The sequence below is a fragment of the Mustela lutreola genome, chromosome 3 (genome assembly GCF_030435805.1).
Source record: "Mustela lutreola isolate mMusLut2 chromosome 3, mMusLut2.pri, whole genome shotgun sequence".
Classification (NCBI taxonomy): domain Eukaryota; kingdom Metazoa; phylum Chordata; class Mammalia; order Carnivora; family Mustelidae; genus Mustela; species Mustela lutreola.
In genome coordinates this window covers 19342002-19358419 of record NC_081292.1, presented here as the reverse complement: position 1 = coordinate 19358419, position 16418 = coordinate 19342002, and the positions used below count along the sequence as shown (strand labels likewise).

At 44.0% G+C, this 16418-nt stretch overlaps 1 protein-coding gene across 2 annotated transcripts in view; it reads left to right on the top strand.

The window, feature by feature from the left end:
• Positions 1 to 16217, top strand: part of COL14A1 (collagen type XIV alpha 1 chain) — a 219022-nt gene extending 202805 nt beyond the window's left edge. The window contains exons 46-48 of one of the 2 annotated variants that reach the window (XM_059165716.1): positions 11948 to 12025; positions 13547 to 13702; positions 15324 to 16217. In XM_059165716.1, coding sequence (XP_059021699.1) covers positions 11948 to 12025; positions 13547 to 13702; positions 15324 to 15403 — 314 coding nt within the window. In that variant the 3' untranslated portion in view covers positions 15404 to 16217. Of the gene's footprint in view, positions 1 to 11947; positions 12026 to 13546; positions 13703 to 14486; positions 15070 to 15323 lie in introns of those variants that run through there. The other variant, XM_059165717.1, reaches the window with a different exon arrangement.
• The last annotated feature ends 201 nt before the right edge of the window (positions 16218 to 16418 follow it).

Genomic DNA, 16418 nt, shown 5'->3' with positions numbered 1-16418 from the left:
CTGGGAGTCAGCGATAACCCCCTTTGGAGACACAGAAATGGCATTCAGAGTCAAGAAGTTGCATATACCCAAAAGCTAACTCTTGAGTCCCTAAGGTTCATTCCCCTTACCTGGGAATCAACAAGGCTGAGAAGGCTGGGTCTCAAGTCAATTTGAAGCTGGGAGAGAGAAGTTGGGTTCTTGCATTTGGTATTTCTGTGGTTGAAAAGAGCTGTTGGCACTGAAGATACATTTGGCTGAAAACTTTGGTCACGAATGCAGAATAAAAGCAAAGCAGTTGCCAGACAGGAATGCCTAGATGCTAAGCGTCTGTGGAACTTCTCAATGTCTCTTTTATCCTGGTTTATTCCTGGAAAAATTATCTTTATGGGACAGATCAACTTAATTAAAGATAGAGGGTTGGCAGGGCTCTTGTAATAATTGGCTGGTTGAAACTTAAATATTTGCAAGTCTTCCCTGTGATGTTGTATTATCTTTGACATTGGCTTGCACGAGACATAGTCTTTTCACTGCTGTTAAAAATCTGCTGACTTGTTTATTTCTTTCCTCATTCCCTGCATCTCATCTCCTGAGAGATGAACTCTGGAGAGGTAAAAGTAGCTTTCTCTTTTCTCACCCAGTAGTTAGGTGGTAAAATCCAATTTGAATGTGCATTGGAAACAAGATTTTCTCTGAAGGTTTGATGTATTGTGTTTTCCTAATGTATAGTAACCCAAACGCATTGAAAAGGAATGCTTTTCCTTTTTCTTTGTTGTATCATCTTCCATTTTGTAAGGTTTCCCCCCCCCCCTCTGTTACAAACTGAGTCTTTGCATTCAACATGGCTGCAAAGAGAAGCTCTATGTGTTAATGACTCATTATTCTATAACAAGTTACCCTACAACTTAGCAACTTAAAACAACAAAACTTATACGACCGTGGTTTTCTGGGTCAGGGATTCAGGAGTGGTCTAGCTGGGTGCTTCTGACTCAGGGTCTTCCACGAGGTTGTTTCAAGATGTCAGCAAGAGCTATAGTCCGTTTTGTCTTCTTTTCTTGCCATGAAAGCTAATATACTAATCTATAACTTAAATTACTTTGAAACCCTTAATTGGAGGGCCTGTGTAGTAGATCTGATCAGATTCTTGCACTGGATTTCAGTCCCTGTCTGGGGTAAAGGGCATTGTGCTAGAAATAACCACTCAAGGTTAATGCTATCTCAGCAAGATATCTTCGCACGGTCCCGTTTCATATTTTCCGCCTGACTTCAAGTATGTACTTTTTGCTCTACCCAAATTGAACCGCTCTGTGCTCTCAGTATTAGTCAGCTTTCGCTGCATAACAAACCACAAACATCTCAGTAGGATACAACGCTAAATATTTTTTTTTCCACCACAGATCTATGGAAAACAGGGGCAGTTCTGCTCTGCTGGGGCCCTGGCTAGAAGGGCTAATAGTTTCCTAGAGTATGTAATCCTCGCGGTGGTGGCAGAAACAAATTAGGGCGACCCAAGGTGCCTATTTCAAGCCTCTGTGCCTGTTGTTGCCTCTAAAATCTCATTGGCTAAAGCAGGTCACGTGGCCCTGGCCACGCCCAACTCCACGCAATAAGGAAGTACACGCGGCGCAAAGCAGGAGCAGGCGTCAAGTCTGGCGCAGAGCGATGAGGCAGGGCGACTGGGCGTTCTTCACGCGTGGCTTTTCCTTTGCTGCGCCCCCCAGTGCGGATTCCCACTGTGTCCTGCTCTTGTCCCAGTGCATGGGTTTCCACCTGCCCTTCCCACGCCCTAGAATCCTCTTTCGTGCTCTGGCACATTCGTCCTTCGGAGCGCATCTCCGGAGTCCCCGCTGCCAGACCACTCGTTCTGCCCGCGGTTTGTCGGGCCGGTGTATTGGTGGTTGCTGCCCTGCTCCCCTCCCGCTGAGCCAGACGGAGTAAACCCTCCCTGAGCGCTGGCGTCCACCGCAGCAGTTTCTCATTATGCTGTCATTGCTGGTGTCCTGGTTTGTCTCCCCCCCCCCACCCCACTGTGAGTTCCGTGAATGGGGCTGGGCCTTTCATCTCTGCTTCCCCCCAACCCCTGCCCCACCAAGAAGCCTGAACAAGAGCGGGGTCCGTCACCAGTGTGCGCCCAGGTAGAAGGTGCCTTTGAAAGACCCTGGAGCCGCACCCAAGAATCAAACAGCACGCCTCCACTGGATGCAAATTGCAAGAGGTTTATTGGTTACACAGGCGCCTGTGGACGCATCAGCCTTTGTGGGCTGAGCATGCCGGGCTAAGTTGGGGAGCAGATTATATAGGGCAGGGTTGGGGTGGCAGGAAGCGAGCTTACAGAAGCAGATGCATGGTTACAGGAGTCTGATTGATTATTTTGAATCAAGCATGATTGGGCATTGGGGTCAGGGCGTTCTGGTGGTTCCTTCGGTCAGCACTCTGGAAAGTCCCAGTTACACTCTACTTCTCATTTGTCTTTTTTTGACAGACCGGGTGATCATAGACAATAGACATCCTGGTATGTGTTGCCATCCGGCTATAGGAACAATCAAGCCTTCAGCAAGGGGAGAGGGGGTGCTGTGGGGACATCAGGTTACTTAAACAAGCCTTTCGCAACGGGAGAGGGGTCTTTCACCTTCTTGACTTGCCTTTTAATGATGATTTCACTCTGTGATTCCTGTCTCCGCAGTGAGGCTGCACGTTCCCTGGAGACCAAACGTAATGTGGGTTTTCCCTTTATTTTTCATAATACCTGAAGAGCAATAGTCATTTCGTGAATCATGAGTGATTTATGGTGTTGATTACTCCTTGGCTAGTTTTTTGGCTGCCATTTGTCCTTCACTCTAGAGCCATGAAAAAAAAACAGAAGTCCATGTGGCTATAGGACATCAACGCGAAGACATCCTGTTAATAGCCAGTTACTGCCAACTTGACAAGTCAACGTTTTCTTCAAGTCATTATTGTGTAAATTCAGCCAGGAAAACAGGGTGAGATTTTTAAATAGGAAAGATTTTTCGACTGGGTAGGAAATATATATAAAATAGCAAATACGTTGGACAATTCAGTGCTCACATTTTAGTGTGTCTAATTTAGATGTCTGGTCAAAAGATCAAGGGACATCCTGCTTATAATGCCTGTGTGTGTGTGTGTGTGTGTGTGTGTATTTACAATTTCTATATGTAAATATTGATAGAGGCATGTGTGTGTGTGTTTACAATATCTATATGTAAATATTGATAGAGGCAGACAGAGAAAGACACTTTGTTTTAAATATAGGAATGTACTCAGCCATTTTCTAAATTTCTGGCCTTGAACATAAACAAGTAAAATGGAAATATAACATATACTAATTTAGATGATAAAACTAAAGCTGTTTATATTGGCTATAGTAAACCATTTTCAGTGAATTTTTTTTAACAAGGATTTAAGGCAGTAAGTACAATAAACAAGTATACCAAAATGCATTTGTATAGCTGAGGGAAAAACATACATAGAAAAGATATATTCATTAACTCTTAAAATTTTCATTGGTTCTAGGTTTAACTAGATACAAGATGTATTTATCTTAATAGTGCTTTCTTCCTGCTCATTATGAAGGACTGCTGGTCCTAATGCCTTTTGTTTTAAACTCTGCAGACACTGACCTCATCCCAAGGCCCTGGCACAGCTCTCTTCTTTTCCAAGAGTCAAGAGCATCATATCACTTTTCATTTCCGCAAGGAATGAAAACAAGCCCTAGCTCTAATTTATATATCATTAGCTGGTTGAATATTCATGCCAAACCTGATGTGTTCATTTTTGAAGCCACAGAAATTGGCTCATTTTTCTATTAACTTTCAGTTGTTAATAATTTTCCTAACAGCCCATGCTGGAAATAATATAATAATATTGAAGGAGGATCGGTCAGAACTTGGGAGCTGAAACTGGTCGATGAGCATTTGGTCTGCTACTCTTATGCCCGTAAGATCATAGCATCAGTGTGCAAAACTGTGGGGACAAAAATCCAGGATTCCTGGTGTCCAATGTAATCCCTGTTCATTTTTGCAACGCACTCGCTGGTGGGACCAACCTGTGGACGGCTACATGGGGTTGGTGCCCCCTTCATTCTCTTTTCTCCCTTCTTCCTCTGTAGCCCCCATGCTGCCCCTTTCACCTCCCTTCTCCCTGCTGCACTTTCTTCCTCGCTCTCACTGCCCGGATATCAGTGTATCTAATTTAGATGTGTGTGGTCGAAAGACCAGAGGGCCTCCGGCCAATATTACCATGTCTCTAACTGATAGAAGAACCTGAAGTCCAAAATATCCTGTTGTCTTGATCTTGATCTGGTAGTGGTTCCTTTGACTACTGGACAGCCCTATTTAATGCTTCAACATGTTTTCCTTCGGCTTTGCTGGGAGACTAGCTCAGCGTTCATTGGTGGAGTTGAGCTCTGCCGGATTTCTCAGTCCACTTTACTAATTGAATTGTTTTGTAGCACCCAGCAGGGCCAGTTCCATGTTTTAAGGGGTCTGAGGCTTCAGCACCTTGGAGTTCCTCTTTGAGAAAAGGAGGTGAAGTTACAAACAAAAAATTAGGGGGATGGTATTGGAGGGGTCCTGCGCACACGAGGGGGAAGGGCCGTATCCAGACCCCTTCGTGTGACCCGACTGGATCTAGACTGGCTTCTTATTTTACTCCCCCACCTGCTGCGGCCAGAGTCCGCCAAACTGCTTGGAGTCCCCCGGGCACGCTCAGTTCTCTTTCATCTGCCGGCCTCTGTACGTGCACTTGCATCTGCCCTTCTTCGCGTGGCCGACGCCTGCTCTCCAAGACTTGGCTTCAAGGGTCAGCTGTATCCAAAAGCCCCCTGTGACTCCCCACGGACGCCTCAATTCTGTGCTTTCATGTGTTGTAGCTCTTCTCACACTGCGTGATGACTCTCCGTTTGTCCCTTTCCCTGCCACAAGGTGACTCACTACAGGCAGGAGGGGTCCTTCTGGCTCTGATGCTCAGAGCCTGATACTGGGATTGGACCAGGCAGTTTGCTTTCAGTCTGCGCTTCTCCCTCCTTTAGCTGTGCGTCAGTGCCTCTCCAGGCTCCCTTCCCCCACTGCTCCTGTATAAATTCAGCCAATAGGAGCCTTTTAAAAGGAGTAGAGGGTTCCAGGGACACCTCAGTGGCTCAATTCTTATGCATCTGCCTTCAGCTCAGGTCATGAACCCAAGGTCTTCATATAGAGCCCCATGGTCGTCATGTTCCTTCTCAGCGGGAAGCCTCTTCTCCTACTCCCATTCATCCTGCTTGTGTTCCCTCTGTCACTGCCTCTTTCTGTCAAATAAATAAATAAAATCTTGAAAAAAAAAAAAAGGATTACAGGGTTCAAACAGGGTAGAAGTCAAGATATTTCTCCTCTCATCCTACACCTGGCTCCCCTGCAATTCTGGTTGTGGTGACAACTCTTACACAGCTCCTGCTTCAACTGGAAATCTCTCCCTCTGCTTCTAGATCCTACCAGAAGGTTCTAGGCTCTGGGTTCCAGTCCCACCATTTCTTCCCATTGCCCCCATACTCTTAAAGATGAGAGTCACTTCTTGCTCTTGCTGTTTTATAAGTTGCCTCATCATTTTTAATTGGCTTCTCAGTCCTCCATCACCCATGTAAACAAACCATGTAAACAAATCCCTGGATTAACTTCTCTTTGCCTGAACTGTGTAGAATGCTTTATCTTTTCCTGAGGCCTGAATTACCCTGTCAAAGTGGATGGACCATTATTTTATCAAAAAGGCAACAAGAAGAAAATCTCTTGGCCATGGTTTGCAAAATTTGTTTACATTAAAAACAATCACGTATAATCGCTTCTTGGCCTTTTGGCCAAGGTCAAGTGTGAAAAAAATCATGTATTTTCCAATCTTTGTCCCCTTAGCTGAGACCTTAGCCAAAACATGGAGTCCCATGTGCTGGTACTAATGCTACAGGCCGAAAATGTAGAAAATAGCAGATTCTGGAAATTGCATGAATTATGTCCAATGAATCTGCCACCTTGTGCCTAGGTACCTATCTAGTACATTGCTTCCAGTAGGCATTCAGACATATTCTGAATGGAAAGCAGACTGTGCTTGCCATTCATTGTCCACATTTCCTAGGTAACAGACGATATAACAACATAGCCGAAGCCCTGTCTCACTGTTTCTGGGACTTTTTGGTGCAGTGACAATGAAAGCATTGCCCAGCCTTTGCATATCTGCCTGGGCATAAATCCTGGGAGTTGCTCGAAATGTCTGGGCTGAGAGACTAACTGAGCTCAATGGAGCAGCACGAGGCCTCAGTGTGGAAGGCTTGGTGTGGTCAGAGGGCAGAGAAATGAGTAAAATGTCTCTATTCAGAGACCAGCAGGCCAAAGGAAAGAGAAAATGGACTACCGAGAGCCAGATCCTGGGCATGTAGTCAGCAGGAGCCGGAGAGGGCCGCTCAGCGTCAACCCTGAATCTTGCTTGGAGTAGAAGGCAAGAATGCCAACTGAGGGAAGTAAGCTAAGAAAATGTGATAACCACGGGACTGATTGCTGAGCCTGGGGCCAGAGCAGATGTGCAGACTGACCCAGCGCGCAGCTCAGGAAGCTTCGACTGCAAAGAACAAGACAAGTCTCCTGCCCACTTGGACTGAAAAGGCAGGGAGTGCAGTGATTCAGCGTCTGGGCTTCGGCACCAAGCTGTCTGGGATCAAATCGTGGCTCGTGCTCCTTCCTAGGTGAGGGCAGGGATCACAGCCTCCTTCGGGGTTAATAGTAGTGCCCACCCCCTTTGTTCTTAAGAAGCCAAAATGAGCTCCTGCATCCCAAGCCTCTAGCTTTTGGAATCGACAGCGGTCATTTTTAGACTTAGCTGATAAACTCACTGGCCACATTCTTGGTTTGTCAAAGTCTACAATAGAACTTGGGATTTCATTCATTCATTCATCGGCTTGACGCGTATTTCTTGAGTGCCTTAGTATATGCCTGGAACTGGGAATGTAACGAAGAGCTAGAGTGAACAGGTCTCTGCCTTTGTATACCAGTAAAAGAAAATATTGGAGAGTCAGTGTTAGGTTTGTGGTAAGGGAGAACCAGGGAGCCCTGAAATGGTTTCTAACAAGACTCTTAAAAAAAGAATGAATATGACAGAGGTACCTCTCTGTTGGGGGATGTTGACGAAGCAGGTGTAGGGGCAGAAGATACATGGGAAATCTCTGTACTTTCCACTCAATATTTCTGAGAACCTTGCAAAAAAATAGATTTATTGAAATGTTTTTAAAAGGAAGAACAGATGAATGGGTGGATAATAATAATCTCTCTGATTATCCTAAATATTTTTGATAACTCAAAAAAAAACTGAAAGTATTTTAATCTTATCTAAAATCATATTTTTGAAAAGTTACAGCTTCATTTATATCAGCTATGCTTAGTTTTTAGAAATGGCAGAAATTTAATTGTGATCGGTTATATTCATCGCTAAGAAACGCTAGCACTGAAACTGCCACACAAGGAACTTGTTAGAAAAAGCAGTGTTCCCACAAGGCAGGCATGTGAAAATAAAAAGCAAAGCTCTGGGGTAAAGAATTTTGTTTGTTAATCCTTCAAAGGTCAGGCTTGCTTTTAACAGTCAGCTGCATGTTGGTATAAACATGCAGTCATTCGGTTAGGTTTCTAGAACTTACTGGGCCACCTACCATGTGTGAGGTTTGGCTTGGATCCGACACTAACAGTAAAGAAGACATGATCCTTGCCATCAGGAGGCTCGTGGTCTTAGGCTAGGCGAACATGAGGACAAGCAAGGCAATGGGTAGGTTCCAGAGGAGGCACGGACAATATGGAATCAGAGAACTCATTCATTCCTTCAGTGAGTAAATAAGTAAGTATCTGTAGGCTTCATAGTATGTGGAAGACACTCTCGGCGTGTCAGCAATACAGCCATGAAGCAGATCAATAATCCCAGTCCTCTTGAATCCTGTATGCTTCTGCTCATTATGGTTGCAAGAAGCACTGGGCTGGGTCTTGAAGACTGAGAGGTATTTATGGAGACATCCAATGTGAAATGGGTGTTCCAGAAGGAGGGGCATCCTGTGCACTCAGGAGTTCCAGTGCCTTTGTGGAGAGAACATTGGCACTTGGCTCTGGGGACTTCAGCTAAACACCAAAGGGCTCCACCTTCAGCCCTCACGAAGAGATTGATGAGAGAAGCCCTTATTATGGGTGATGATGGCATATTTTCTGTGAAGAAGGACTATGCCCAGATCTATTCATCGCCTGCCAACATCTCACAGATGGGTGGACATTTTGGGACATCTGATTTCTTTCCTTTTAACCATGGCTTACAGGCTTCTCAAAAATATATGCAGATCTATTTTTAGAGAGGTGAGGTCTCTAAGCCTGGCCTTTCATCTCAGCCCTCATCTTAGGTCCTTAATTATTGATTTTTAACATGATTTTTCATTCTAAGAAAAAGATTTACAACCAAACTCAGGTGTCATGGACACGAAGTTTCCTTTGGCTCGGAACCTAAGTGAATACATGGACAGATATTAATCTATTAGCCTACCAGTAGTTGGAACAGATCTTCATTTCAAGGATACTGAAATCTAAAATTCCTCATTAGTGGCTAAAATTAACAAGTCAGGAAATGACAGATGCTGGTGAGGATGCGGAGAAAGGGGAACCCTCCTACACTGTTGGTGGGAATGCAAGCTGGTGCAACCACTCTGGAAAATAGCATGGAAGTTCCTCAAAATATTGAAAATAGAACTACCCTATGACCCAGCAATTGCACTTCTGGGTATTTGCCCTAAAGATACAAATGTAGTGATTCAAAGGAGCACGTGCACCCAAATGTTTATAGCAGCTATGTCTACAATAGCCAAACTATGGAAAGAACCTAGATGTCCATCAACAGATGAATGGATAAAGAAGATGTGGTATAAATACTCAGTGGAATACTATGCAGCCATCAAAAGAAATGAAATCTTGCCATTTGCGATGATGTGGATGGAACTAGAGGGTATCATGCTTAGCAAAATAAGTCAATCGGAGAAAGACAAATATCATATGATCTCCTGATATGAAGAAGTGGAGATGCAACATGGGGGTTTGGGGGGTAGGAAAAGAATAAATGAAACAAGATGGGATTGGGAGGGAGACAAACCATAAGTGACTCTTAATCTCACAAAACAAACTGAGGGTTGCTGGGGGGAGGGAGGTTGTGAGAGAGGGGTGGGGTTATGGACATTGGGGAGGGTATGTGCTATGGTGAGTGCTGTGAAGTGTGTAAACCTGGCGATTCACAGACCTGTACCCCTGGGGATAAAATTCACTATATGTTTATTTTTTTTTAATTCCCTATTAGTATAATTATATCCCTAGAATTTTCTCGAGACATTTTGAGGGGCTGGAATATTTTTGTGAGACTCTTACTCTCTTACCTTGATTTGTAGTACAGGTAATATCAAATGCCACTCATTTTTCTCTACATAACTAGAAAATTGAAACAACCAGAATCCCCACTGCCCAATCTCCCCCATCTTTTGCTTTCTCAATGAAGAAACAATGGATAAGTCAAGAAACTCTTTTTTTTTTTTTTTATATTTATTTATTTGACAGAGAGAGGGATCACAAGTAGGTAGAGAGGCAGGCAGAGAGAAAGAGGGGGAAAGCAGGCTCTCCACTGAGTGGGGAGCCCGATGTGGGGCTCAATCCCAGGACCCTGAGATCATGACCTGAGCCGAAGGCAGAGGCTTAACCCACTGAGTCACCCAGGCGCCCTAGATCAAGAAACTCTCACCAGAGAGCTATTCCTAAGAACACTTTCCTGCATGTCCTCTTCAGCCTCATGGACAGCATCTCCTACTTTGGAGAATCATCCAGAAGCCATGCTGTGAATGTTGATCCTTGAGTACCATAAGGTCATAGGAGGCCTCTGAGTCACCACACGCTTAATCACGAGCAGGCTGCCATTAGTCATCTGTGTATTTCATTGTGTTCTAACTCTTTAAAAATTAGTGGTTCCCTGTGGGGAAAGTGATTCTCATTCAAACAGAAGAAGAGGCTAAGTATGGTGAAGTACATTGGCAACTGAGAGGACACCTACTGGCTGAAAAGTGCTTATTCCAATTAGCCACTAAACTAAGAGCTAAACTGGTAGCTAATTGGGTAATAGCCAGTAGGTGTACCCAGGGTGCTTTTCTGTCTGAACAGTTTGGTGAACAGTTGAGTATTACACGTTGATTGGTCTGAGTATGTTGGGTGCTTTTTAAACTCAGATGAAATTGTATTTTTATTCTTGAGAAATTACTGTCTTCCTTCTGGGTTCCTAAGACAAGAGTCAGACCCAAAACAAGAGGAGGCCAAGTGCTCGGTGCCCGGCTCTCTCCCTAAAATACAGGTCTATTGTGAGCTCAGAAAATACCACCGAGGCCACACAATAGGCGTGTGTGTGGGAGGTCTAGCAGGGAGTGGAGAAGCACTGAGGACCGCTAACAAAGAAGGAGAACTTTTTAATTTTTTTTAAGATTTTATTTATTTGACACAGAGAGAGATGACAAGCAGGCAGAGAGGCAGACAGAGAAAGAGGAGGAAGTAAGCTCCCCACTGAGCAGAGAGCCCGATGTGGGGCTCTATCCCAGGACCCTGAGATCACGACCCGAGCCAAAGGCAGAGGCTCAACCCGCTGAGCCACCCAGGTGCCCCAGGAGGACTTTTTGAAAGGGGCCACATAGACCTTGACCTCAGAAGGTGGACCCAAGGAACACAGCAGACCCCAGCGTTCATATCAACAGACAGTCGTTCTATGTGCCATGTAGCAAAAAGAACCAGTTGCTCACCAGTCTTTTTTAATTTTATTTTTCCAACTATTTTCCAAGCCCATATTACATGAGCGCCTAGCTTTCTGGAAGTTATAAACCAAGACGTGAAAAGTGTCCATGTTTGTTGTGTCTCTTGGTTTGTCTGGCGTGAATACACATCGCCTTTAGGAAGAGAGAGAAGTTACTTGTAATTTTAAACATTTTAAATCCCTGGTGGAGGGGGTGCCTTCTCAAATTGGTTATTGTCATTTATTTATGTTTCCTTCCAGGCTTTGCCAATTCACACATAATTCCTTTGTGAGTCTAATCACATGCAGATGCAATGCCATTCTGCTACTTCAAAGCATTGTTGTACATGAAAAACAGACACCAGAGACCTTCTGTGTTGTGAGCCTGGGTAACCCCCACCCCCACCTCGGCTGATGCAACTCTCTCTGGGACGGGTGGGCCACAGTAGAGCGTGTTCTCACCTGTCCCGCAGTCTTGTGATAGTTGTTTGGATGATGAGGTGTCAGAGTGTATGTTTCCTTGTTATTTTGTGGGGCTTTTTTTGCCCGTGAAAACATATAGTTTGTTAATAGCACTGTAAATGATTTGGAAGAAGGAGTCTGCTCAGTGGAAAAGAAGCACGAATAGGTTTAGATTTTTATGGGGCTGAATCAGCCAAATCAAACACAGGCTTTCCCGAAGCTTCCAAGTTTTTAATGGAAACTCACGCTCTTCAGAACTTTGCTGCCTAATTATAATTCATGCCTTTTGCAGATACATTACAGGGTGGACCAAAAGGAAAATGTTAGCCACATTCACTTGTGATTTCTATTGTGTGACCATGGAGCGCCAACTGCATATGTCCAATGGCCTGGTGCGTGTAAAGACACGGGCCAGATCCTGGCGGGCCAGACCCCTTCGGTAGGAAGGTGGATAGACTTACAGTATCTCAAATACAAACAGCGTGTTCGGCTACAGATCTAGCCTTCCTTATGTGGTCGTACGTAATTCACAGTGTCAGAATTTAATTTAAAAGTCCCCTGAGAACCGTAACCCCAAACCAACTCCTATCATTATCGTTACCAGAGAGGTATTTTTTTGAAAGATTTTGCCTAGATTTTCTTTTAAAGACTTTCTTTTTTTTCTTTTCTTTTCTTTTTTTTTTTTTTTTAACAGGTCTAACTGGCATCAAGGGAGAAAAAGGAAATCCAGGCATAGGATCCCAAGGTCCAAGAGGTCCCCCGGGACCAGCAGGTAAATCTTCCTACCTAACAGGAAACTGCAAGATGAAAATCTTAACGTTTTATATTCACATGCATCACCGATGAGAAAAATGGCCTTGTTACATCTCGTATCTGATGGAAATGGCTGTTTTTCTTATTCATTTTATTGGAAGGCCAATTGTTAAGTGACAATCCTCCCAGTACAGAAGCCTCAAAGGCTTCTAGCATATTCTGGGACCCTATTGGCTTCATGAGTTAGGCCATGCTAGGTTATGCTGTAGTAACAAATCAATCCCAAACACTTAGTAGATTGACACGATAAGGGTTTATTTTATAGTCCCCCGAAGTTTGATTTGGGTAAGGTGGCTTTTCCCCATGTTAGAACAAAAAGCTTCCGGGAAAAAGATAAAAGAGGCGCACATTGGCCTTCACCTTCCTCAATGGACAATGACCTACATCACAGTGAGGCCTATTTCACTGGCTGGGACCAACCACTCTGTCTCCGTTGAACCACATGGGAGGCTTCAAATACAGAGGAACATGTGGATGTTTGAGAAACACTCAGAGTTTCTGCCACCATGGCCGTCTTACTGGATGAGTTTCATGTCAGTTTTGAGTTTTGTGTATATTACTGTGTGCTTTTACAATGATCTCTGGGTTATCATCCTCGTTATTAGAATGGTTAAGTTTCCAGTCCCGTTGGACATTTTTAATCTGGTTTTAGCCACATCAAATCGAATACTTTATCCATTTTTTTCTTTCCATCCTAATAATGATTTTGGAAAGTACTTTTCCTAGGAGGGATTCCTAATGGAAAAGAGTCACTTTGAGCATAAGTGCCCCTATCATTAGAGCTGGTGTGAGGGGCTGATCTAGCATCATGTGTTACGCAGAAAGGATGGTTGGTGAGTGTAGACTGAATGGGACTGAACCTACGTAGAGCTGCAGTGCTTTTCAAATATAAGGCGACACTCATTCCTCATTTTCAGTAGAACTAGAGTTGAAGAGTTCATCTCCACTAAAGTTGAAGAATCTCATTTTTTATTGAAGAATGCCTTTTCAAACACTATTGTAATCTAGGCCTAAAAGTAAGCGTTAAAACACCCAGCCTGATAGACTTCCTAAAATCACAAATATTTCAATCTCCTCTTTTCACTCAATCTAAGTGCTCCGTCGGTATAAGGTAGCCTAAAGAAATTTTGGTTCAGTATTTTAGGTCTGATTTCAGACTTTGCCTTTTTCTCCTGCGGGATCATTTCTTTCCCACTCAGGCTAATGTAATTCAATTACCTGAGGCCAGAAAGCAGGACAGATTATGAGGCTGAGACTGAGTGTGTTTGTGTGTGCATTGGAGTGTTCATACACACGTGGGTGTGCTTGTCCAGCAAATCCAATTGAGAAGTAAAAACTCAATGCGCAGAGAGAGACATCTTATCCTAAATGTCAGGATATGTGAGGTGGCTTCTCTTAAGGGTTCGTTTCCTTCTTGGTAGTCTCAAAACTATCTATGATGGTCAAAGACCAACTGTTTTCCTTTGTGGGTGCTTCTTAGGACCTTCAGGGGAGAGTCGGCCAGGAAGCCCTGGGCCCCCTGGCTCTCCTGGACCCAGGGGTCCACCTGGTCACTTGGGGGTGCCAGGACCACAGGGTCCTTCTGGCCAGCCTGGATACTGCGACCCTTCTTCGTGTTCTGCCTACGGTGTGGGAGGTAAGTGCCAGCCCCTCATGGGCTTTGAGCAATGTTTTGCTTTGATTAGAACTATAATGATGAGAGTGCAATGAACAGTAGACCAGTTATGGGAGGGAAGCCAAACTTGAATGCTTCACTACCTTAAATTATCCAGAGACCTCTTCTATAAAGTGCAGGCTATCCCTGCAAAAACCTTAAGAGGAAAATGAAAAGAACACCACAATTAAACCTTCCTTGTTTACAAATGGCTGTCCACACTACCTTGGCCTCCGACCTCATATTTGATCATTGGGGGACATATTAGAACTTTCTGGGTTACTGCTGTGGTGTGGTCCTATTTCACTCATGCTTTGGAAAAGCCTCAAACCTGGGACTTCTCCCTAATGCGGAGGGCCCCTCAGATTCTTTTGGGTGACATTCTGCCCACCACATACCCACCATTTTCGGTGACCAAAGGTAATGTTAAGAAAAAACAAGAGTGACCATGCCTGTCTCTGCCGCATAACTAACTCCTGGCCTGAGATTGTGAAAGATAATGCTTCCTAAAAACATCTGCAGCCTGCATGTCGGCGAGTTGTGCAATAGGACATTTTCTGACATAGTCACTCTTGGAAGCATCAAGAGAGATGTTCAGAGACCGCTTTGGGGCAATAAACTTCTTAGTCAAAGAATTTAAGTATTCTGCGTTAGGAGAAATTTAACCTTATTTTCCAGAGGAACTGGTCAAGAGTTTTGCTGATGTATTTTTCTCTGTTCATCTCTTCCCTCCCTGTTCTCTCAAATTTCCGTGTCCCTTATTAAGATCTGATCCCTTACAATGATTACCAGCACTGAGGTGGAGCTCTTCCACTCTGACTCCATTGGGCCTGGGCAATTGGCTTCGGATCCAGAACTGTCCTGTTGACCACCACCACCACCCCCAGCCCCTGCCCCTAACCATGGGCACTCTGCTTCCCTGCCTCACCTGCTTCCCTTCCTGCTCCCTGTCACGTCTCTTGCCCTCCCTGATCCCGACACATACACTGATAATACTGGAACTTAACCAGATCACAAGTGTCCATCGTGACAGGAACTGACAGCTCTGTGTCCTTCTGGATCTTTCTGGATGTCGGTCTATGACTGTGTACCAAGAATTTATCCCCAACTTTTCTGTGTGTAATAACTGTTTAAATGTGCCTTCTCCTCTTTCCTGTCCCCACACAAGATTGACGGGCACGTCCCTCCCCCACCACCTTCCTCTCCCTCCCCCTCTAATGTCCCCCCTTCCCAACTGTCCCCTGGGTGATGGGTTTCTAACACGAGATCCGTTTTAAAATTTATTTTCCTGTTATAATTCTGCTGAGATTCAGGGTTCCTTTTGTAAATAAAACACATACTATATTTAAGCAGTTGGCCGTGATTCTAGTTTTCTAACCATTGCTGTAACGGGTCTGCCCCTTCCTTTGCTAACCATCTGAAACCTCACGGGGGAAGGCACAAGTGGCATGGTGGGTAATGGGAGCTAGTGCTTTCCACCTAAGCAGGCTTTCTCTCTCATTTATTGACCAAATCTGTGTCTCTTATGGACCCATGTGAGGGGAGAATATCAATTTATGGTTCCTGGGTCCCATCAAGTCCCCACCCCACTTTTCCTCTCTAGCTCCCCATCCTGATCAACCGGAATTCACTCCTGTCCAAGACGAGCTAGAAGCCATGGAACTGTGGGGCTCAGGCATCTGATCGCCCTAGGACTAATTTGGAGACCAACCTCAAGAACTCTTAGAGAAACTTATTCAAGAAGAATGTTGTTATGTGGTTTGTATGCTACCTTTGGGGGGCTTGTCTCACCAGCCTAAATTTCCTTGGACGTTGTTAATATTGGTATTATTAGCAAAAAAAAATTATATTTTAAAAAATCCCCTTCATCTATGACACCACAGGATTTATTTCTCCTTGTTATTTTAATGGCATGCCAGATTATTTGTTTTTCCAGAGAAGAGTGCTCAAAGGAAAATTGGCAAAAAAAAAAAAAAAAAGTTGAACTCTGGAATCTTTTCTGTGTTAGATGATCTCAAGTCCTAAAATGGATCAAGACAGCTATGATTGTATTCAAAGGAAATGGGGCCCTAGCAGAATAAGAATTTAAAGAGATCCAAAGATTATGCCATTTATCCCTATCTCCTGTGGCCTTTCTGAAAAGAAAAATGGATATTATTGGAGAAACTACCTCTTGATTAACTGATCTATCCAGCTCTGAGATCACTCGGTACCTCGTTTCACTGGTGTCTAAGAATATGTATCAGAATACAGCCTTTCTGAGTTTGGTGATTTTAAAAATAGATTTAGTATTTTCAGTGGCTTTACATGTAAAATAGTGACTTTCCACCAGTTCTGATGCGAAGAGATCCAATCTTGATGAACGACTCATCCAGCGGTATTCCAAGACTTGCCCTCTTTATCTACATGGATTACTTTGTACATGCAGATACTTTTTTTTTTTTTTGCAAACCCATTTCCATTCTCTTTTATAAGCAAATAAAAATTTAAAACAACATTGTGGATTCTTTTTACTACATTAATGTCACCCTAAACTTCTATAGTCTTAGCCGAGTTTCATTTTATTTTTTAAAAGATTTTTTTTTATTTATTCACTTGAGAGACAGAGACCGAGAGAGCACAAACACAGGGAAAGGCAGAGAGAGAGGGAGAGGGAGAAGAGACCCCCCCGCTGAGCTGGAGGCGCGACATGACCTGG